Source organism: Balaenoptera ricei, chromosome 16 (genome assembly GCF_028023285.1).
Source record: "Balaenoptera ricei isolate mBalRic1 chromosome 16, mBalRic1.hap2, whole genome shotgun sequence".
NCBI classification, from domain to species: Eukaryota; Metazoa; Chordata; class Mammalia; order Artiodactyla; family Balaenopteridae; genus Balaenoptera; species Balaenoptera ricei.
Genome location: NC_082654.1, coordinates 9164755 through 9187645, shown reverse-complemented (window position 1 = coordinate 9187645; position 22891 = coordinate 9164755). Strand labels below are relative to the sequence as shown.

Below are 22891 nucleotides of genomic sequence, written 5' to 3'. Positions count from 1 at the left end.
GGATTGGTGTCTTCAGCCTGAAAAATATTATTAAGGTGAACTTTACTAAGGTCATCAGATCTAAGGAAATGGTACTGAGCTAGAAATCAAAAGCCCTATTTTTTTTTTTAATTTTTATTGGCGTAGAGTTGATTTACAATGTTTTGTTAGTTTCAGGTATACATCAAAGTGAATCAGTTATACATATACATATTTCCACTCTTTTTTACATAAGCCCTGACTGTTAAATGAGCTCTCTTGCTGACTAACACAATAACTTTGGGCAAGTTCCTTCACCTTTTTCAAGCTACCTTATGGGTAGTATTAGGGAACTGAAGAAAATTCTTGGATTGATTATTTTTAATTTCTCAAATTCTTTGCTGATTATTACTTACAGAAGAGCACAGAACTGATTATCCCAAGATGTTGTTTTAGATGTATATACTAATAGTTTCTAAATTCATTTAAATAAGGCAATTCATTCATCCAACAAATACTGGAGTGCCTATTGATGCCAGATACTGTACTTGGCATTCAGGAATTGGCAGTTATGAAATAAATTGGAATGAAGGCCTCACATCGCAAATATTATAGTGGGCAAGACAGATAATAGGTTGACTCAGTGTGCAAAATAGGTACTACATTCGCTAGTGAGAAAGGCTTGGGGGTTAAAAAGCAGAACAGGGATAATATGGAGGTTGGAATGTGGGTGTTTACATTTCATGAGGTATTTACTTCCTTGTTGATGACAGTCACATCTTTGGTGCCACACTGAGTTTTTAGATCATGGGTCTGTATTCGCCTGTGTCTTTGTGTGAGGTATGGGTTTGTTGTGTCTGTGAAGGTGAATGGTATTTAAAACTGTGCTGTGGAAGTACCAGGGAGTGAAAGAGTGTTTCATTTAGGGAAATCCTTGGGTTTGTGTGAAAGCTTCTTCTGGGCCAATAGTATATGTAAGTTAAAAGTTATAGTTACTGAGCACTTACTCAATGATATGTACTGGAAATTTTAACACATAATCCTCATAACAACCATGTGAACTCATTTTACTCCTGACTCAAGTTTGGCATTTGCCCATGGTCACCCAGGCAGAGCCATCACTGAACTCAGGTCTGTCTGATTCTAAATGCTGTTTTCGTTCCACTTTGCTACTTTGTTGTCCTACACCACACGTGAAATGTCTTTTGCTCTAGAAGCAGGGACAACATGAAGAAGCATAAAGCATTGGAAAAGCTACTGGGATAGAAGACAGAAGAAACAGGCTCAGACCTCAACTTTGCTAATTGGGTGTCTTTTGCAAGTTAAAAAAACCACCCTGAACTCGTATTTTTATGTGTAAACTGTTGAGCTATCTTAGGTTGTATTGATATTCCCTACAGTTCTAAATTCTAAAATCCTGACTTATTTATATTTAGTATTTCACAAACACTTTGCATGGGACACTGGACAGTCTTATTTTGTATTAAATAATACTATAGCAAGTTTCAGTATGTTAAGATCTCAGATTGGTATAGTTTATCTTTAATTCCCTAAACTAAGTAAATAAAACATTATTTATACATAATCTTTTATTTAAAAAGGACTTTGCATTTACATTGTTTTTTTGAGTCTTTTTTTGACTATGACTGTTCTAGAGAAACCTTTAAAATGTACTTGAAGTTAATTTTTAGATTCTTGAATGCTTCACTCTTCAGTATTAACAAGAAATGACTTTAAATGATGATTATTTTTATTATCATTAATTTTGTTGAACTTTTGTATTATAATAGCTGCTCTCCTTTGGTGAAAAGCAGTGTGTGTTCATCAGTAAAGTTGTGGTACATGTGAGGCCAGTTTCAGCAAATTCTTCAGCAGGCTCTCCTGCTCTAGGATCAAGGATAGACCTGGAGAGGGTCCAAACCATCATGGAGTCCATGGGGTCAAAGTTGTCATCTGGAGCTCAGCAATTGATGAATATGGTTATTTTCCAGCAACAGGTGAGTAGAAATGGATTTCTTTCCGGATACTGTTAAAATTCTTTAAATGATGTCTTCTTATAAGGACATGTAGAAACATAAATATTTTTATTTCAGCTTTTGTTATTGATTTAACTATTCACTTTACTAATTTTCAAAAAATAACATTCTGTAGACCTACTCTCTTGCAAAAAAATATTTCTATTACAGACTTCACAATTTTCCATGAATTCACTCATTTATTCATTCAGCAAGTATTTATTTAGCCCCTTCTTAGTGAGTGCCACAGTTTTGGTTACCTTAGAAGATTCAAAGATGAATTAGTCGATAGCCTGTTGTTAAGGATCTCTGTAGTCTTGTTAGGGGAGTCAGGGCATCTAAGTGGGGAATGAAGAGGAATGCTAGGAAAGGCTTATTAAAGGAAGTAGCATTTTATCTACGCCTTTAAAGAGGAAGGGTGGGATTAGGCAAGTAAATTTGGAGGGATGCAACTTAAGAGATAGAGACAAGTATGGATTAAATCTTAAGTGCTAGAGGAATAGGATGTAGCTAGGAAATGAATAGAAGTTCATTTCTCTGGAGTGAAGAAGTGACAGGAAGTTTCAGGTAGACTGGGGCTGGATCTTAGAGGATTTTGACTGATGTTATAAAGTTTGTGGGTATTTTTTAGCTCTGTTTTAATAAATTTAATCGGCTATTATGTGTAAGATGAGTCAGTAGGAAAGATGCGTCAGCAGAAAGTGAGGCTACAAGAAGGAAAGCAGCTCTGTTATTTCCGTCATCCAGAGGAGAGTTAATGAGAGTCTAAACTTGGAAGGAGTAACCTGATGCTGGATTGTGAGAGGCTACAACAGTGGGGCCATTGGCACTTGACAACTAACTTAATATGGGTTCTGTGGGAGAAAAACAGAGTCAAACGTGAAACTAAAGTTTTGAAAATGGTGATACCATAATATACATGGAACCCAAGGTGGGAAGCGACTTGGGGGAAAGGAGTTTAATTTGGGAGTGTTGAGTTTTAGATGTGAATAACACATGTCCTGGGATGATGTTGTGAGGCTTTGGAAACACAGGTGGGGCTGGGGGAGTGGAGGGGGGTTTGGGAGGAGCATGCCTAGTAGATGATGGGGAAGGGGGTGAGGGGAGAGACCGGAGCCAGGAAGGAAGACCCTGGCAGAGTAGGAGCGTTTGCTAAGAATACGGGGAGAGGAAAAAGGAACCAGAAGAGCAGGACACAGCAGTGCTTAAGAGTCGCAAGAGATCTGATGTCAGGAGACCTGAATTCAAAGCTATTAGTTCTGTGTTATTTGGCATTGCTTCCTCTTTTTGAGGACAAATTTCTTCGTGTTTACAATCTAAACGATAATACTGGTAAGATCACAGGATGAAAGTTTAAAACCAATAATATGAATTTTAAAACTTATATAACTTTCTTGAGATTTGCCAATATTAATTTAGGATGAGTATCGTTGGATCAACAGGCAGACATAGGAGAACAGGAGAGTTGATGATGATCTTGGAAAGCATGGAAAAGAGAGCTTTAAAGTGAACAGGGTCCATACTCTTCTTCCGCTGGCACTATTACCTCACCTCCACACCTCAGGAGGTTCCTACCTGGCCCTCCTGCTCCAGTGCTCCCTCTCCATAGTGCAGCCAGAATGATCTCAGAGGGTAAAGCAGACTCGACTTCCCCTGTGCAAAGCCCCCTGACTGCTCCCCTTGACACTCAGAACTAATCCAGATTCCTTACGCTCTCATCTAAGATCTGGGCCCTCGTTACCTCCTCAACCTCATCTCCTGCTGCATCTCCTTAGATGCCTTGCTCTAGACATTCTGATGTGGGTATTCCACAAATATCCAGACGTGCTCCCACCTCAGGACCTTTGCCCCCTTAACTGCTCTCTTTGGCCAGAATCCTCTCTTCCTGATCTTAGCAAGTCTGCCTTTTTCTTGTTATTTCAACCTCATCTTAAACGTTCCATCTTGAATGACACCTTCCCTAACCACCCTGATTAAAATATTAGCCTTTTCCTCCAAATCTGTATCATATTTTCATCAGCGCTTTCTTGCCTGTTTTTGTTTATGTGTTGTTCTGTGTATCTCATTAAAATATAAGCTTTGTGCAGATAGGACCTGTCTGTCTAGTGCATGGCTCCGAGTAAATTTTATATAATATATATGCCCTTTGGATTATCAACTAAGTACTCCTTGGAGATCTTCAGGGGGTCAGTTTGAATAGTGATGAGATGGAAACCAGATTTTGAGGGATTAAACAGTAAATGGGTAGTTAGAATGTGGAGGTAGCCAGGGTAAAGTGGGTTGTTTCAAGAATGATAGAGATAAGGAACCTGCCGGTATCAGAATCCCTTGGAATGTTTATAAAGTGCAGAATCCTGGCCCTCACCAGTGACCTGAAACACTGAGGATGTGATCCAGGACTCACCTATTTTATACAGGCAATGCCAGATGAGTCTTATGCATAGCATATTTTAAGAACAGATGTTTGAGGGGAAGGATCCAGTGGACATAGAGATTAAACATTTAAAAACAGAAGAAATTTTTTGTGTGTGGAAAATTTTGGAAACATTAGAGAGGGTTAATGAATTAAGTAAAATCAGTTCATGGACTGATTTTTATGTTTTAAAACCTTGACTTTGGAAAAGAAATGACATGAATAGTAGTTTGTGGGGTTTTTTGCCCATGTTTTCAGGGTTTTTTGTTTAATTCCCAAAACAATACATTTTCTTTGCTGTGTAATTTCCGTCCATTCACAAGTACATAAGGTATATTGTAAGCGTGCTCTCCCAGCTCTCATCCTAGTCCCAAGCGTGGTGTGTGTCCTTGTCGCATCTTCTGTCGTATAGAAACACAAGTCCTCCAACCAACAGCACGTGTGTGGTAACCCCCCAACACACGTGCTAAATCATTATCTATGGGGACATTTGGTAAACCCCCTGGGGAAGAAAGAAGGTGATCCTGTTAAATTGTCTTTGAAACATGCTAATAAAAGTCTTCTTTCTCGTGGGGAGGCTATATTTATGGAATGATTCTCACAGGATATACCTGGTTCTCTAGGACTGCTTTTGTCCACAAACAAGGAATCCATGGAATGTCTTCCTGGAAAGTGTCATATAAGCTCTGTAACTATCTGTTAAGAATAAAGTAGGGATGTTTCATGATCAGAGCCTCTCCTTCTATGGAAGGGGTGTAACCACTCACTGTTTGGAACTTTCATATGTTAATTGGGGCAGGGCCTGTTCTGATGAGGAAAGAAAGGACCTGGGGAACAGCTTTCTAGACTCCCTGCTTCACCTTTGCCTTGTGGTTCCTTGTTTTCTGGAAAGTTTCTTAAACTGATTTCTTATTTCCTTGTATTTGAAGTTCACATGTGCTGACTTTGATTTGTTTTTGCTTTAGCAATTTAGAATAATTGAGTAGGAATTCTGAATCAAAGTGCCTGGCATATAGTTGTCATTTAACGTTACCTGAGGGAAAGCTGTGCCCCATTTTCTCAACAAAAATATATTCAGTTATTCAGGATTTTCACTGTTTACCTTTTTCATCTGAAAAGATAAAAATATCTTTTTTTCTTGCTTTTTCAAGGTGATACTTTTTGGATTTTATGGTAATTAAAAAAGTTAAAGACAGACCTTTCAGAAATCCTACAAGATGTTCAGAGATACTTATTTTTTTCAGAAATCTGAGGGTATGTTTGCAAATTTGTATTTGTCTTGTTCACTGTCTTATTTCCAGTCCCTGAAACAGTACCTAACACAGAGTAGATTCCTGGTAAATATTTGTTGAATGAATGAGTTTGGGGCTGGCTTTATCCAAGAATCATTTATTAGAATATTCAGAAAATATATGGATTGAGTGTTTTCAGCTAATCTTGTATAATATTTTTCTCAGTCTCTCTAACTAGATACTGAGCAACAGTAAGTATGAGATGATATTCCCTATAAGAATCCCTGGTAGAGTTCTGTGTTTAGAGTTTAGGATGGAGGTGTATAACATAACAGTTAGATAGGCTAGAGGTAGTTTTGCTTTTCTCTTGTGGAAAAATAGAAGAGCATAGCAAGAACATGGCCCTGGATAGGAGACAGTGTAACCTGCTCTCAAAGGTGAACCTGAGTCTTCTCAGGAAATAATATAGCATAGCCGGTTGAGTTGAGGCCACAAAACATAATCATTACCCTACAGATTATTAAGGCAGACTTAGGCAAAAGGTAGCTCATTTTAGTCATTGAAAGTGTTACAAAAGTACTCATATAACATCATACTTTAAGTATGTAACTATCTGGTCTATCTTTCAATGAAAATAAATTGCATATTCTTAGGTTGAATTACTATATGTGACGGTGGGCAGATGATTTTTTTTTTCCTGTGTATTTTTTTTTTTCTTTTAACATCTTTATTGGAGTATAATTGCTTTACAATGGTGTGTTAGTTTCTACTTCATAACAGTGTGAATCAGCTATACATACACATATATACCCATATCTCCTCCCTCTTTCGTCTCCCTCCCAACCCTCCGTATCCCACCCCTCTAGGTGGTCACAAAGCACCGAGCTGATCTCCCTGTGCCATCTGTTTTACATTTGGTAGTATATATATGTCCATGCCACTCTCTCACTTCGTCCCAGCTTATCCTTCCCCCTCCCCGTGTCCTCAAGTCCATTCTCTACATCTGTGTCTTTATTCCTGTCCAAGGCAGATGATTTTTAATTCTATGAAAGTTATCAATTACTGTGACTGAATTGAGAATACTACATTTTATTACCATATATTAAGGAGGACTTTGTAGTGGAAACATTAAAATAAGCCTGTGCAATTTTACTAAGTATGCTTGTATTTATTTGAATATTTTCCTCAGCAAAACTAGTGAAATGATGAGAAGTCCTGACTCTGGAGTTCGATGGCCTGGGTTCCAGTCCTGCTTCTGCCACTGACCAGCTGTGTTACCTTGGCCGAGTTAACTTTAGTCTTGGTCTCCTAACTTAATATTGGGATAGTAGCTATAGCCTACTCCATGTGAAAGCTTTGAGGATCAGATGAAAGAAGGCACACTGCCTGACTCTGAGTTACTCCAGAGGTTACCTGTCATTATCATTCATGTTAATAAGAACATTTTCTTATTTACCTTGCTTAGAATTGTGTTCCCATTGGAGAGCAGCTTCAGTCAGTTTTGGGGAGCGCTGGATACAAGCACATGATGGGACTGCAATCATCATCTGCTTCAGGCGCCTTCGACAAGTCATCCTCCACACCTTTCCCTTCCAGAACTGGATTGACATCTGGAAACATGACTGAAGACTTAAAAGCTTACGTTGATAAAAGTACACAGCCAGCTGGTGGAGGAAATGTGACAAGCCTCCAAGAGTGTAAAATTGTGCCACAAAACCATTCTCTTCCTGAGAATGATCTTAAGAATGCAGTATCTTCTTTCTTACCAAAGAAAGCAAGTGACAACTCACATATACCTAACTCTGAGTTGCTGCCTTTTCTGCAGAATCTGTGTAGTCAAGTGAACCATCTCCGTGTGGGACCCAACGCCAAGTGGCAGGAAAGCATCACCAAGCCCGGCGAAGGCACTGTTGGTGTTACGTAAGTATTTAAGACAAGTGTGGTTTAGATTGGGGGCAGGAGCGGGGAGGCAGGTGGAGGAAAACAGGTTTGTTTCAATAACTACTGCCTGAAAATGTTTCCAGAGAGGATTTTAGCAGCTTTTACATTTCACCATTAACACACTGTAGGAAAGAAATACTCAGCAGAGTAGGATGGATTGCTTTGAAAGAAGTGTGTAAAACTGGAGGTGCCGAGCACTTCTCAGGCATCTGATGGAAGGGGTACAAGCAGCAGATAGGGTCAGAGTAGAGAGTTGTCCGCATGAATTGAGAGGAGCTGTGGTGACCATGATATGTACATTTTTTGCCAGATTGTATGAAGTGAGCCATTGTAACAGATTTCCTTTGTAGATCATGTGTGACCTAGGCTAATTTCGGAGTCATCCAAACATTTTTCAGCTCTAAATTATTTCTAGTGTACAGGCCCTTATCCCCTGATCTCATAATTCCAATTTTTTCCAGTCCTGCTTTGATTGAGGGGTGGCTAAGTGTTTAGTATGTTCCCCATCCTTTATATAGATGTAATATGTCCAAATTTTGCACTAGATTGGAATTCAGGACTCTAATCATAGTTCTACCTTAACTGTTGCCTTACTGTTTAAATCTTTTGGCTTAGCCTTTTTTCCCATGTAAAATGAGGGAGTTGTATTGGTTGAAACTTTCTTAATGTCTCCAGTAGCATTCAATTTGAGGAGTTGACATTATTGAACAAGTGGTTCTTATTTGGGAAGGATAAGGAAAGATAACAATAGTCTTTAATTGTTCTTTTTGTTTTTTGTTTTGGCCATGCTGCGTGGCATGCGGGATCTTAGTTCTTAGTTTCCCGACCAGGGATTGAACCTGTGCCCCTGCACTGGAAGCGCAGAGTCTTAACCACTGGACCACCAGGGACGTTCCAGTCTTTAGTTGTTGATAGTCTAATCAATGTTAACTTGTGATATAGCAAAACAAAACAAAAAAACAATAAAACCCAAAGGAGAAAAAAAACCTAAACAGATTTAAAAACTGCTCCTGGGTCCAGCTGAGATGTAATGTCCCCATTTCTCTCAGATCCCCCTTTTTACCAATAAAAATCCCTGGACATAATACAGCAAACATACAAAGACTATAAAAGGTGGAAAGAAGTCAGACTGCTCAGGGACCATGAGGCTTAGTGTTCCTTAGTTCCTACTTACCTGAGAGTTTCTTTCATCATAGATGGGTATAGGGTTTTGTCAAATATTTTTCCTATGGCCATTCATATGATCCTGAATTTTCTTCTGTAGTCTGTTCATATGGTGAATTACATTAATTTCAAAAACTGAACCTGCCTTGTATACCTAGAATAAATCTCACTTGGTTGTGGACTGTAATTCTTTTTTATACAATGCTGGATCTGATTTGTTAATATTTTGTTGAGTATTCTTGCATCTAATTCATTAGAGATACTGGTCTATATTTTTCTTGTACTGTCTTTGTCTGGTTTTCATGAGCGTAATACTGGCCTCATAAGATGAGTTCTACATCTTAGAAGAGATTGTGTAAAATTGGTGTTATCTCTTCTTAAGATGTTTGGTAGAAGTCTCTAAGGAAAGCAGCTGGGCCTGGTTATTCCTTTCCTGGAAACTGTTAAATTACCAATTCAATTTCTAACATAGTAAAGTTGTCAATTCTCCCCATTGATATGCAGGCTTAATATTATGCGTATTGAAATCCCACCACAATATTTGGCGGACATAAGCAGGATCATTTTAAAAATTATATGAAAAACAAAAGAGGTAGAATAGCTAAAACAACTTTGAAAAAGAAGAATGAAGTGGGAGGAATCACTCTTCCCAGTGTCGAGTCTTATGTAGTTAGAGTATTCAAGATGATGTAGTGATGGCAGAGGGACAGACACATAGGTCAATGGAACATAATAGAGGGCTCAGAAATTGACCCACAAAATTATGCTCAACTGATTTTTGACAAAGGTGCAACAGCAATTCAATAAAGGAAAAATAGTCTTTTTAACACATGGTGATGGAGCAATTGGATATCCGAAGGGCAAAAAGTGAACCATGACCCAAACCTCATACCTTATATAAAAATTAGCTCAAAATGGATCATAGACTTACATGTAAAACATAAAGCTATAAAATTTTTCTAATAATAAATAGGAAACAATCTTTGGGGACCTAAGACAAGACAAGACTTCTTAGATATGACACCAAAAGCAGGGTAATCAAAAATTTGATTTATTAGATGCCATGAAAATGTAAAACTTTTACTCTTCTCTGTTAAGAGGAATAAAATACAAATTACAAAGTGAGGGAAAATATTTGCAAATACATATCCAACAAATGACTTATATCTAAAATATAGAAAGAACTCTCAAAACTCAACATTAAAAAAATCCAATTAGAACATAGGCAAAAAACATAAAGAGATACTATACCAGAGAGAATGTACAAAAAGCAAATAAGCACATGAATATAAGTGCTGTTGACCTCATGGCTATTAAGGAAACACACATTAAAACCACAAGAAACCACTACACAGTATGGCTAAAATAAAAAGTTTAAAAATGATAACAAAACCAAGTACCAATGAGGATGTGGAGAAACTGGATCTCTCATACATTGCTCATGGCGATTTAAAGTGGTACAGCCACTCTAAATAAGTTTGGCAGTTTCTGATAGCTAAACATATAGTTACCATGTGACTCAGCAATCATACTCCTGAGCATTTATCCCAGAGAAATGAAAACTTCTTTCCACATAAAAACCAGTACACAATTGTTCATAGAAGCTTTATTTGTAAAAGCCAAAAACTACCAGTATGTCTTAAAATAGATGAGTGGTTAAATTAACCCTGGTATATCCATACCATGGGATGCTATCAGCAATAAAAAGGAATGACCTGTTGATACATGCAACAACTTGGTTGTCTGTCAAAGGCATTATGCTGATTGACAAAAGAGAATCTCAAGAGGTCACATACTATATGATTCTGTTTGTGTAACATTCTCAAAATAATAGAGCTGAAGACTGTATTAGTGATTACCAGGTGTTAAGGATAGAGGAGATTAGGGGAGTGGATGTGACAATAAAAGGGTAGCAGGAGGGAGATCTTTGTAGTTAAGGAATAGTTCTGTCTCTCGATTGTGGTTTTTGCAATCGAGACAGAACTTGATTCTGTCAAGAACATGATGTTTACATGAATGTGTGTACATGTGATAAAATGGCATACACACACACTGTACTAACATCAAATTCCTGGTTGTGATATTATACCATAGTTAGGTAAGATGTAACGATTGGGACCATTGGGGAATTATAGTATCTTTACAACCCCTGTGAATTTATAATTATTTGAAAATAAAGAGAAAAATAAAAAACTCCTCGTATATTCTAGAGTAGTGGTTCTCAAACTTTTTGGTCTTTACCCTCTTAAAAATAATTGAGCACTCCAAAGAACTTTTATTTATGTAGGCTATTTAAAAATATTTATTAGTTTAGAAATAACAATAAACTCATTACATAGTAACATAAACATTTTTATGAAAAAATACCATATTTTCTTTTTAAAAAGTTTAATGAGAATGGTATAGTTTTATTTATTTATTTATTTATTTGGCTGCATTGGGTCTCTGTTGCTGTGCGCCGACTTTCTCTAGTTGCAGCGAGTGGGGGCTCCTCTTCGTTGCGGTGCGCGGGCTTCTCATTGTGGTGACCTCTTGTTGCAGAGCACGGGCTCTAGGTGCGCGGGCTTCAGTAGTTGCAGCACGCGGGCCCTAAAGCACGCAGGCTTCAGTAGTTGTGGCACACAGGCTTAGTTGCTCCATGGCATGTGGGCTCTCCCCAGACCAGGGATCAAACCCGTCTCCCCTACATTGGCAGGCGGATTCTTAAACACTGCACCACCAGGGAAGTTCGGTATTGTTTTAAATTTATGTAAAACTTTATTAGCTTTGGGTTGTATTCTCATATATGTTGCATTATAGCATGTATAAACATAGATAGCTAGTAAGACCACAGTAGAAATACTGAGAACAAATTGAGTTACCTCTGAGAAAAACATTTATCTGTACCCTAAACCTACTACCTTAAGGAATTCTAGGAAACAGAATATACAACCATACATGCTATTAGTTATCAGAGTAATGACATTATACATGGTATAGCCTCTGGATAATTCATTGTACATTCATTGTACGATTAATGTTCAAATAGTATTTTATTATTATTATAAAAATACTTCTGACCTCATGGAACCCCTGGAAAAAGTCATGGAGACCCTAGGGTTTTGTGGACCACACTCTGAAATTCACTGTCCCTGTCCTTCCACTGCTTTAGTAAGGTTGTTTGGATGAAAAAAGAGAAAACTGTTTAAATTGTAGGGTTGCTTGGGGAAGCACTTGGAAGACAAACATGGAGACCTTAAAAAAAGTCAGCAAGATCGCTTTTGATTTGAGGCTCAAAACCAAAAAGACCCTTTCTATCTAAAGACTTGTTCTTTGAGGGTAGAAATTCTATCATCTTCATTTTTATATTCTCATTTCAATTTATGCTTAAATGTTTAAAGAATTTAAGAAGTAAGAATCCTTTAGGCATTCAGGATTGTGGTTGCCTGTTGCATATGTATTTTAGAACCTGGAAATATGTTGTAAGGTGACAGAGTATAGTTGTGGAGACAAATTTTAGCAATGTGTGTTGGCTGCTTATTGTACTATAGTTTGGTTGTTTTTGTTATAATAGTAGGGAAAATTGTTCTATTATTTTTTTAATTTATTTTTAGAATGGAAGAGCAATCCATTTGTTCCTACTTGGAAAAGATTCTTTCTAAAAATATGGAACTGATGGAAAAGAAACTTATGGACTACATTGATCAGCGAATATATAAACTCCAGGAGCACATAGATAATAAGATTGCTTTGTTAGTGGACTTGCTGCAAAGTCCCAACTCCCCACCCTCTGGCATGCCTTTAAGACATTTTGACTCTGGAGAAAGACTTTCAAATGGAGAAAGATAGCACTGAACATGTTCAAAGTACTACAGATATTTATTACATATTTATTACAAAGCCAAACCCCCCAAAAAAGTTTATGAAAAGCAGGTATTTAATGTCCTTTGAAATATTACCACTTACTTAAAGTGACCTCAGTGTTCATTTTTACTGCACTCGTGAATCCAGTACTGTACACTGAGTTAACATAATAGGATCATAAGTTATTTTTGTTTGCAATATTTTTCACTCTCAGTGAAATTTATGTATACTTCTGGATTAACTGTTTAAGATTTTAAGGATTTCTAAAGCAGTTCATTAGTTCGTATTGTATATGTGTTTCATAGAAGTATATTTTTTATTTATACAAAGACTATATAGTCTTTGGCGTCTGAAAAATAATGCTTAGAGTATTTGATAATTTTTCTTTTTCTAATCAATTGTTTTTGGAAAATTGGATACTTAAGACCTTTAATTCAAATCACTAGTTTATATTTTGTATTGTTTATCTCAGATAATGAACAAGGTGCAGTGTTTGGCATGTGTAAAATTAGTTTACACTGAGGTTAATATTATTTGTTTCAGTACAGTGTAGCAGTAGATAGGGAAGTAAAAATCACAACTAGCCTACTCCTTGTTAGGAATATTATTTTAGATTTAATGTTTGATGTAAAGTGAGAGAAGTCATCTTGTTTTATCTCAGTCAACCCAGAAAACATAAGGAACTATTTCCCTTTCTGAGCTGATACAGGTTCCTCTTTCCAGAACCTTCTTCTATATGTTTAAAGTGTGAAATTCTGAGGTTCTGCTTTGAAGGGTTAGACATATGAATCAAGGAGGTTGCAATTCTCTCAGGCAGACTTAATTTTTGGAAATTATAACTATTGTATATGTGTTGAAGGGTGATGTATTTGCATTTAAAAAATAAATGTATCCACTCTGGAAACTACTTGTCTAAGTAAATACAAATTTTTAATTTTCATCTAATCTTTGCTTAAAATGCTGTATTTTTATGAAAAGGGGTGTTTCACAATTGATATTTTGGTCAATTCTTTAAAATGAAGGCTAATTTATATACTCTTTGTTCATTTGTATCATACTACAAAGGTGATACAGTATATAGAACATACCCTCACTACAGCCACTTGAAAATTTGCATATTTTTCTAGTCTCTTCTAATTTATGGGACATTCACAACATACACAGCTGTAAGATAGTATTTCCTTTGTTGTTCAGGAGAAATGTGTCTCACTGCAAGCTGAACCCTTTAGTTAAGTTTTACAGCTTCTGGTAGTTATAGTCTGTTGATTTACAAAATGCCTCCTTCCAGATACATAATTCATCTTACAAGTCTCATCTTGATTACATCTGAAACAGAAATATGGTCATGTCAAAAAGATGTATAAAGGTACAATATTGAAAAGAGATGATACAAAATATTCTTCAGTTGAATTTTCCAGTTTGTAGAAGCCAAAATCTCTCTAAAGAGACAGAGTCTTCAGTTCAGACTAAGGTAAGCTAAGACTTTGGATTTGCTCTTATTGCAAGATAGCAAAATTCCCTTAGGCCTAAATTTCTGAGTCCACCTGAATTAATTTTAAAAATGATACCTATATTAGAATTTGAATACTTTTCATCACCTGCTTGCCATTATTAATGTGCAGTATGGTGGTCCAGTTAAAATCCATTAGCTTAAACAGTCAGCTCCACCCACCACCAGTCCCTCCCATGAGGAAACTTGCACAAGCCTCTTAGATAGCCTCATCCACCAGAGGGCAGACAGCAGAAGCAAGAAGAACTACAGTCCTGCAGCCTGTGGAACAAAAACCACTTTCACAGAAAGATAGACAAGATGAAAAGGCAGAGGGCTATGTACCAGATGAAGGAACAAGATAAAACCCCAGAAAAACAACTAAATGAAGTGGAGATAGGCAACCTTCCAGAAAAAGAATTCAGAATAATGATACTGAAGATGATCCAGGACCTCAGAAAAAGAATGGAGGCAAAGATCCAGAAGATGCAAGAAATGTTTAACAAAAACCTAGAAGAATTAAAGAACAAACAAACAGAGATGAACAATATAATAACTGAAATGAAAACTACACTAGAATGAATCAATAGCAGAATAACTGAGGCAGAAGAATGGATAAGTGACCTGGAAGACAGAATGGTGGAATTCACTGACATGATACTATACATAGAGAATCCTAAAGATGCCACCAGAAAACTACTAGAGCTAATCAGTGAATTTGGTTAAGTTGCAGGATACAAAATTAATGCACAGAAATCTCTTGCATTCCTATACACTAACGGTGAAAAATCTGAAAGAGAAATTAAGGAAACACTCCCATTTACCATTGCAACAAAAAGAACAAAATACCTAGGAATAAACCTATGTAGGGAGACAAAAGACCTGTATGCAGAAAACTATAAGACACTGATGAAAGAAATTAAAGATGATACCAACAGATGGAGAGATATACCATATTCTTGGATTGGAAGAATCAATATTGTGAAAATGACTATACTACCCAAAGCAATCTACAGATTCAGTGCAATCCCTATCAAATTACCAATGTTATTTTTTATGGAACTAGAACAAAAAATCTTAAAATTTGTATGGAGACACAAAAGACCCCGAATAGCCAAAGCAGTCTTGAGGGAAAAAAACGGAGCTGGAGGAATCAGACTCCCTGACTTCAGACTATACTACAAAGCTACAGTAATCAAGACCATATGGTACTGGCACAAAAACAGAAACGTAGATCAATGGAACAAGATAGAAAGCCCAGAGATAAACCCATGCACCTGTGGTCAACTAATCTATGACAAAGGAGGCAAAGATATACAATGGAGAAAAGACAGTCTCTTCAATAAGTGGTGCTGGGAAAACTGGACAGCTACATGTAAAAGAACGAAATTAGAATACTCCCTAACACCATACACAAAAATAAACTCAAAATGGATTCGAGACCTAAATGTAAGACCGGACACCATAAAACTCTTAGAGGAAAACAGGAAGAACACTCTTTGACATAAATCACAGCAAGATCTTTTTTGATCCACCTCCTAGAGTAATGGAAATAAAAACAAAAATAAACAAATGGGACCTAATGAAACTTCAAAGCTTTTGCACAGCAAAAGAAACGATAAACAAGATGAAAAGACAACCCTCTGAATGGGAGAAAATATTTGCAAACGAATCAACGGACAAAGGATTAATCTCCAAAATATATAAACAGCTCACGCAGCTCAATATTAAAAAACCAAACAACCCAATCCAGAAATGGGCAGAAGACCTAAATAGACATTTCTCCAAAGAAGACATACAGATGGCCAAGAAGCACATGAAAAGCTGCTCAACATCACTAATTATTAGAGAAATGCAAATCAAAACTACAATGAGGTATCACTTCACACCAGTTAGAATGGGCATCATCAGAAAATCTACAAACGACAAATGCTGGAGAGGGTGTTGAGAAAAGGGAACCCTCTTGCACCTTTGGTGGGAATGTAAATGGATACAGCCACTATGGAGAACTGTATGGAGGTTCCTTAAAAAACTAAAAATAGAATTACCATATGACCCAGCAGTCCCACTACTGGGCATATACCCAGAGAAAACCATAATTCAAAAAGACACATGCACCCCATGTTCATTGCAGCACTATTTACAATAGCCAGGTCATGGAAGCAACCTAAATGCCCATCGACAGATGAATGGATAAAGAAGTTGTGGTACGTATTTACAATGGAATATTACTCAGCCATAAAAAGGAACGAAATTGGGTCATTTGTTGAGACGTGGATGGATCTAGAGACTGTCATACAGAGTGAAGTAAGTCAGAAAGAGAAAAACAAATATCGTATATTAACGCATATATGTGGAACCTAAAAATATGGTACAGATGAACCGGTTTGCAGGGCAGAAGTTGAGACACAGATGTAGAGAACAAACGTATGGACACCAAGGGGGGAAAGCGGCGGGGGGGTAGGGGTGGGGGTGGGATGAATTGAGAGATTGGGATTGACATGTATACACTAATATGTATAAAATTGATGACTAATAAGGACCTGCTGTATAAAAATAAAATAAAATAAAATTCAAAAATTCAAAAAGAAAAATTCTTTAAACTCATATTATTTGACTTTTTTTTCTAGGATCCATTCCTAATTACATAGAGTGAATGGCCAGATTTGAATGCTCCCCTTGCACTCTAGCGAGATATATTAAAAAAAAAGAAAAAAAAATCCATTAGCTTTAGAAAACAATGAAACCACTTTAGAAGAAATATTCCACCTCTTTTTTTTTTAGAATGCCACATATATTTTGTAGATTGATGACATTCTGTTTATTACCAAAATATAGCACAAATGAATTAATTGTCCTGGTTTCTGTTGAAAACAATGAAAATGTTTGTTTAAAAAAGGAAACCGCCAGAAAACACAAATAGGGCCTTCTTTATAAAAATTAAAATACACTTTAAAATCCTAGTAATTATGGCTATAGTTATAGAAATGTTTTATCGTAATTTGTACACGTTTTGTAAAATAATAAAAGTAAATTTTATAACATTCTATGATTATAATACTAAAAATAATTCAGATGAACATTAATTTCTCTTTCATCTTGTTAATCTTTCCAAGTTCTGAAGATCTAAATTACATTATTTCTGCCTATCTATCACCTATGTATCTGTCTTTGTGTGTGTGTGTGTTGAAAAAGACCTGATGGCAGGACTTCTCTGGTAGCTCAGGGGGTAAGAATCCGCCTGCCAATGCAGGGGACACGGGTTCCAGCTCTGGTCTGGGAAGATCCCGTATGCCGCGGAGCAACTGTGCCCATACTCTGGAGCCCGCGAGCCACAACTACTGAGCCCACGCGCCTAGAGCCCGTGCTCTGCAGCAAGAGAAGCCACCACAATGAGCAGCCCGTACACCGCAATGAAGAGTAGCCCCCTCTCACCGCAACTAGAAAAAGCCCACATGCTGCAACAAAGACCCAATGCAGCCAAAAAATAAATAAATAAATTTATTTAAAGAAAAAAAATAAAGCTATAGTAATCAAAGCAATGGGGTACTATTATAGAGACAGATGCAGAAATCAATGGAATTGAATAGAGAGCCCAGAAAAACATTCAAGTATATGATCAAATGAATTTTGACAAGGATGCCAAGACTATTCAATGGGAAAAGGACAATCTTTTCAAAAAATTGTTCTGGGAAAACTAGATATCCACATGCAAAAGAATGAAGTTGGACTGTTATCTAACATGACATTTTTTAAAAAATAGATCAAAGGCCTAAATGTAAACCTAAAACAGTAAAACTCTCAGAAAAAAACATAGGACAAAAACTTCACGACATTGGATTTGGCAGTGGTTGCTTTGATATGACACGAAACCCATGGGTAACACAAGAAAAAATAGACAAATTTGACTTCATGAAAATTTTTAAATTTTGTGCATCAAAAGACACTATCCACAGTGAAAAGGCAACTCACACAATGGGAGATAATATTTTCAAATGATACATGTGATAAAGGATTAATATTCAGAATATATGGAGAACACCTAACGGTACAAAACAAACAACCCAATTCAAAAATGGGCAAAGGACTTGAATAGATGTTTCTCCAAAGAAGATATACAAATGACCAATAAGCACATGAAAAGATGCTCTATGTCATTAATCATTAGAGAAATGCAAATCAAGACTACAATGAGATACCACCTCACACTGATTAGGATGGCTACTATTGAAAAAACAGAAAATGGTGAGGATGTGGAGAAATTGGAACCCTCGTGCACTTTTGGTACACAGTAAAATGGTAAAATGGTATAGTCACTGTGAAAAAAAGTATGGAGGTTTCCCCCAAAATTAAAAAGAGATTTTACCATATGATCTAGCAATTCCACTTCTGGGTATATACCCAAAAGAATTGAAAGCAGTGTCTCAAAGAGATATTGTGCACCCATGTTCATGTCAGCATTGTTCACAATTGCCAAAAGGTGAAAGCAACCCAAGTGTCCACCCATGGATGAATGGATAAGCAAAATGTATATACAGAGAATGAAAGATTAGTCAGCCTTGAAAAGAAAGGAAATTCTATCACATGCTACAACATGGATGAACCTTGAGAACATTATGCTAAGAAAAAGAAGCCAGCCACACCTTATAAGTACTTAGAGTTAAAATCCCAGAGACAGAAAGTAGAATGGTAGTTGCCAGGGGTTTGGGGGAGCGTGATGGGAGTCACCGTTTAATGGGTATACAGTTTCAGTTTCACAAGGTCAAAGTTACGGAGATAGATGAGGGTAATGTTTGCACAATATTATGAGTGTATTTAATACGACTGAATTGTACACTTAAAAATGGTTAAGATGGTTATGTTTATTTTAACAGAATAAAAAAAAATTGAGGAGGAGGGGAAAAAAACCCTGTGTCCTTCTGTATCTCCTGAAGTTTTAATTTTAAACAAGAACTATGGGTTCCAGAAGAGAAGTAGTAGAAGACAAAGGCAATTCTTTGACTTCTTCAGAGTCAGAATTCTTGAAATACGGTGAAACAAAATGATTCAAACAGAATGCAGTCATTTTTACTGCAGATTTTCACTAACTAGAGACCCCTTTGTAGAGTTTCTATCAAACACGTAATGTTTTCACTTTCACACTTTCCATCTGGATCAAGCTTGTGAACGGAACACGTCTGTGGTTGGAGAAGAGGCACCATCAAAAGGATCAGCTGCTCACATTGGCATCACAGTTTACAAAGTGGTGACACCTCTGTTCTCACTGAAACCTCTCAGACACTAATAGCCACCACCGCCATTGTCAAACCACACATTATTCATTATCTTTTCACTTTCGAGAAGAAGCAACAGGCTCAGGGAGCTGAACTGCTTTGCCAACCATTCTATCAAGTAAGTGGGGAAGATGGGCCTGGAATCCAGGACTCCTTTCCTTCCCCTTACTTCCATTCTCTGTTCCCCGTGCCCATGTGGGTTTTGGTATAGAACCTTCTTACTTGGAGCTGATCCCCTTTGACATTTGAAATCCAAGGCTGTTGAAAGGAGAAGTGACTTCTCTTCCATGGCCACCTCTCTCAAGGTAAAGCAAGTACACCATCTTTCTAGTTGTCCCTTCCTTTCCTCACATCACTACTTCCTCCTTCTTAAGGACAGTCCTATGCCCTGCATTGGACAGCAGCCCAGGATTTAAGTTTTTTACCATTTTGACATTTTCTCTCCAAATGTTCTTGGAGAACATTTTTCCAAGATGACTTAGAGGAAAAAACACAAGGATAGGTAAATCTGAATTCTTCCATCTTGGTCACTTAACTGCTGTATAACTTTGGGTGAGTGATTTAATATTTTATAACCTCAGTTTTCCCTTCTGTAAAATGGGTCTATCACAGTTTCCATCTTGTGTGAGGTTTATAATATTCTGAACATGAAGCAGCTAGCACAGGCCAGGCACACAGGAGGTGTCCAATAAATGTTACTTGTTTATCTTCCTCTCCCCTCACTCTTTCCATGCTTTATTCTTTCTCTTTCCACATCAGGAATAATGTATATGATTCTTAATAACCCTAGAATTCTAGGAAATTTGAAAGTCCCCCTTCTTTTATTTCTTTGAGAGATAAAGAGAAGTGAATTCAGTATCAGTGCTGTAGAGCCATGATTCTCAATGTGTGGTTCTTCGACCAGCAGCATCAGTATCACCTGGGAAGTTGTTAACCTATGCAAATTCTCAGGCCCCACCCACCTTATTTGAATCAGTGAATTGAGGGGTAAGGCACAGCAGTTGTACTTTTAAACTCTCCAGGTGCTTCTGATATCCTCTCCCACTTCCATTAGTATGTGACTTTGGTCGTGTTAAGTGACTTCTCTGGACTTTCTTATTCATTGACGGGATTAGATTGCATCTACCCCCAAGGGCTGTTGAGAGGATTAACTGGGGCAGTTCTCATGAGGCCCTGAGATAGTCTTGCAGTTCAGTGCCCTGTTCTCAGCTTGGCCTCACACTGAGATCACCTGGGTGCTTACAAAACAACAACAACAAAAACACCTGTGAGTGTATATTTATTTCAAAATAAAAAGTTGAAAGTAATCCACTGATGCTTGGGTCCCACCCCCAGAGGTTGTGATCTAATTCTATTGTGTTTAGCCTGCAGATCTGGGTTTGGGGAAGCTCCCTGGCTGATTATAATGTGTAGCAAAGTCCCGAACTAGAAGTTTAGTGTCTTAGGGCCTAGAATCTGGAACTAGACTAGTTGGGTACTAACCCCAGTCATTCCATTTACAAACTGTATGATCTGAGACAAATTCTCAATGTCCCCGTGAGCCCGAGCTGGGGGTACAGCCATCAGTCAGTGACTATCAGCCGTGACTATCATCATCATCTAGAAGCAGCTAACTTTCTAACAGTTTTCAATATGGCCAGAGACTTCAACCACCCTTGTTAGGAGACCAAAGTCTCTACTTGCTGAAAGTGGGCAAAGATGATTCTGATGCTTTGCTTTCTGGCCTGTTAGTGTTCAGGTGCAATCCTCACTGGGGCCGAGTTTCAGGATCAGGGCTTTGTGGGCCTGCCCTACCCACGTGAGAGCCCCACTCAGCCATGTTGTTAAAAGTGAACTGTATTTCTCTCATCATGGTTAGCTACCAGGACTTTACGTCCCAGTGTGAAGCTCTGGGGAGAAAAACATGTATGACTTCTCTACATAGTGTTCATAAAAAGTAAAAATCTCTTAGGACCTGAAGAACGATGGTTTTAAAAAGAAACTTTAATTGAATGTGAACAAACACATACTTTACAATGGAATCTAATGGTTAGTAACTCCACTTGTAGAGGAACAAAACTTATTTTTCTTCTCTGTGGCTGATGAGTGATATCCTTATAAAAATAGTATTTTATAAGTTTTTAATAAAGACAACACTTTTACTAGTATTATTTTATTCATTGAGGTATGATTGACAAATAAGAATTGTATATATGTAAGGCATACAACAAGATGTTTTAATATACATCATGAAATGATTACCAAAATCAAGCTGATTAACATATCTACCACTCACACAGCTACCATTTGTGTGTGTGTGTGTGTAGCAAGAACACTTGATATCTACTCACTTAACAAAATTCAAGTACATACTATGCACTATTAATTGTAATCACCATGCTGTATATTAGGTTTCCAGAATTTATTCATCTTGTAACTGAAAGTTTGTACCCTTTGACTAATATCTCCCCATTTCCCCCACACCTACCCCTAGTAACCACCATTCTACTCTCTGTTGCAATGAATTTGACTTTTTTGTATTCCACATAAGTGAGATCATTCTGTATTTGTTATTCTGTGTCTGGCTTATTTCATTTAGCATAATGTTATCCTAGTTTATTCATGTCACAAATAGCCTATTTAAGGCTGGATAATATTCCATTTTATATATATAAATATATCTCACATTGTTTTATTCATTCATCTGTTGACAGACACGTACGTTGTTTCCATATCTTGACTACTCTGAATAATGCTGCAATGAACATGAGAGTACAGATGTCTCTTTAAGGTTTTATTTCCTTTGTATGTATACCCAAAAGTGGGATTATTGTATCATATGGTAGTTCTATTTTTAATTTTTTGAGGAACATCTATACAGTTTTCCCTAATGGTCGTACCAATTTACATTCCCACCGACATTGTCCAAGGGTCCCCTGTTCTCCACATGTTGGCCAACACTTGTTATCTTTTGACTTTTTTTTAAATAAGATTCTTTCTTTTTCTTTTGACTTTTTGATAATAGCCATCCTAACAGGTGTTAGGTGACATCTCACTGTGGTTTTGATTTGCATTTCTCTAATGATTAGTAATGTTGAGCACCTTTTCATATAACTGTTGGCCATTTGTATACAGTATTTAGGAAAATGTCTATTCAGGCCCTTGCCCATTTTTTGATTGGGTTGTTTGTTTTTGTGCTATTGAGTTGTATGAGTTCCTTGTATATTTTGAATATTAATCCCTTATTGGGTGTGTAGTTTGCAAATATTTTTCTCCCATTTAATAGGTTGCCTTTTCATTTTGACTTGTTTTATGTGAATAATTTTTTTTTAGTTTTATGTAGTCCTACTTGTTTACTTTGCTTTTTTGCTGTTGCTTTAGGTGTCAAATCCAAAAAAAAATGTCAAGACAAATGCCAAGGAGCTTACCCCCTGTGTTTTCTTCTAGGCCTTTATAGTTTCAGGTCTTATGTTCAACTCTTTACTACATTTTGAGTTGATTTCTGTATATGGTGTAAGATAGGGGTCCAGTTTCATTCTTTTGAAAGTGGATATCCAGTTTTCCCAAAACCATTTATTGAAGAG

General features: G+C 37.0%; 1 protein-coding gene across 2 annotated transcripts in view; it reads left to right on the top strand.

Annotated features, from left to right (window-relative positions):
- The window catches only part of LOC132350291 (ATPase PAAT-like), a 30337-nt gene that overhangs the window by 3230 nt on the left and 4216 nt on the right, over positions 1-22891 (top strand). Inside the window, exons 4-6 of one of the 2 annotated variants that reach the window (XM_059899349.1) lie at positions 1749-1955; positions 7084-7538; positions 12317-12779. In XM_059899349.1, coding sequence (XP_059755332.1) covers positions 1749-1955; positions 7084-7538; positions 12317-12551 — 897 coding nt within the window. In that variant the 3' untranslated portion in view covers positions 12552-12779. Of the gene's footprint in view, positions 1-1748; positions 1956-7083; positions 7539-12316; positions 12780-22891 lie in introns of those variants that run through there. The other variant, XM_059899350.1, reaches the window with a different exon arrangement.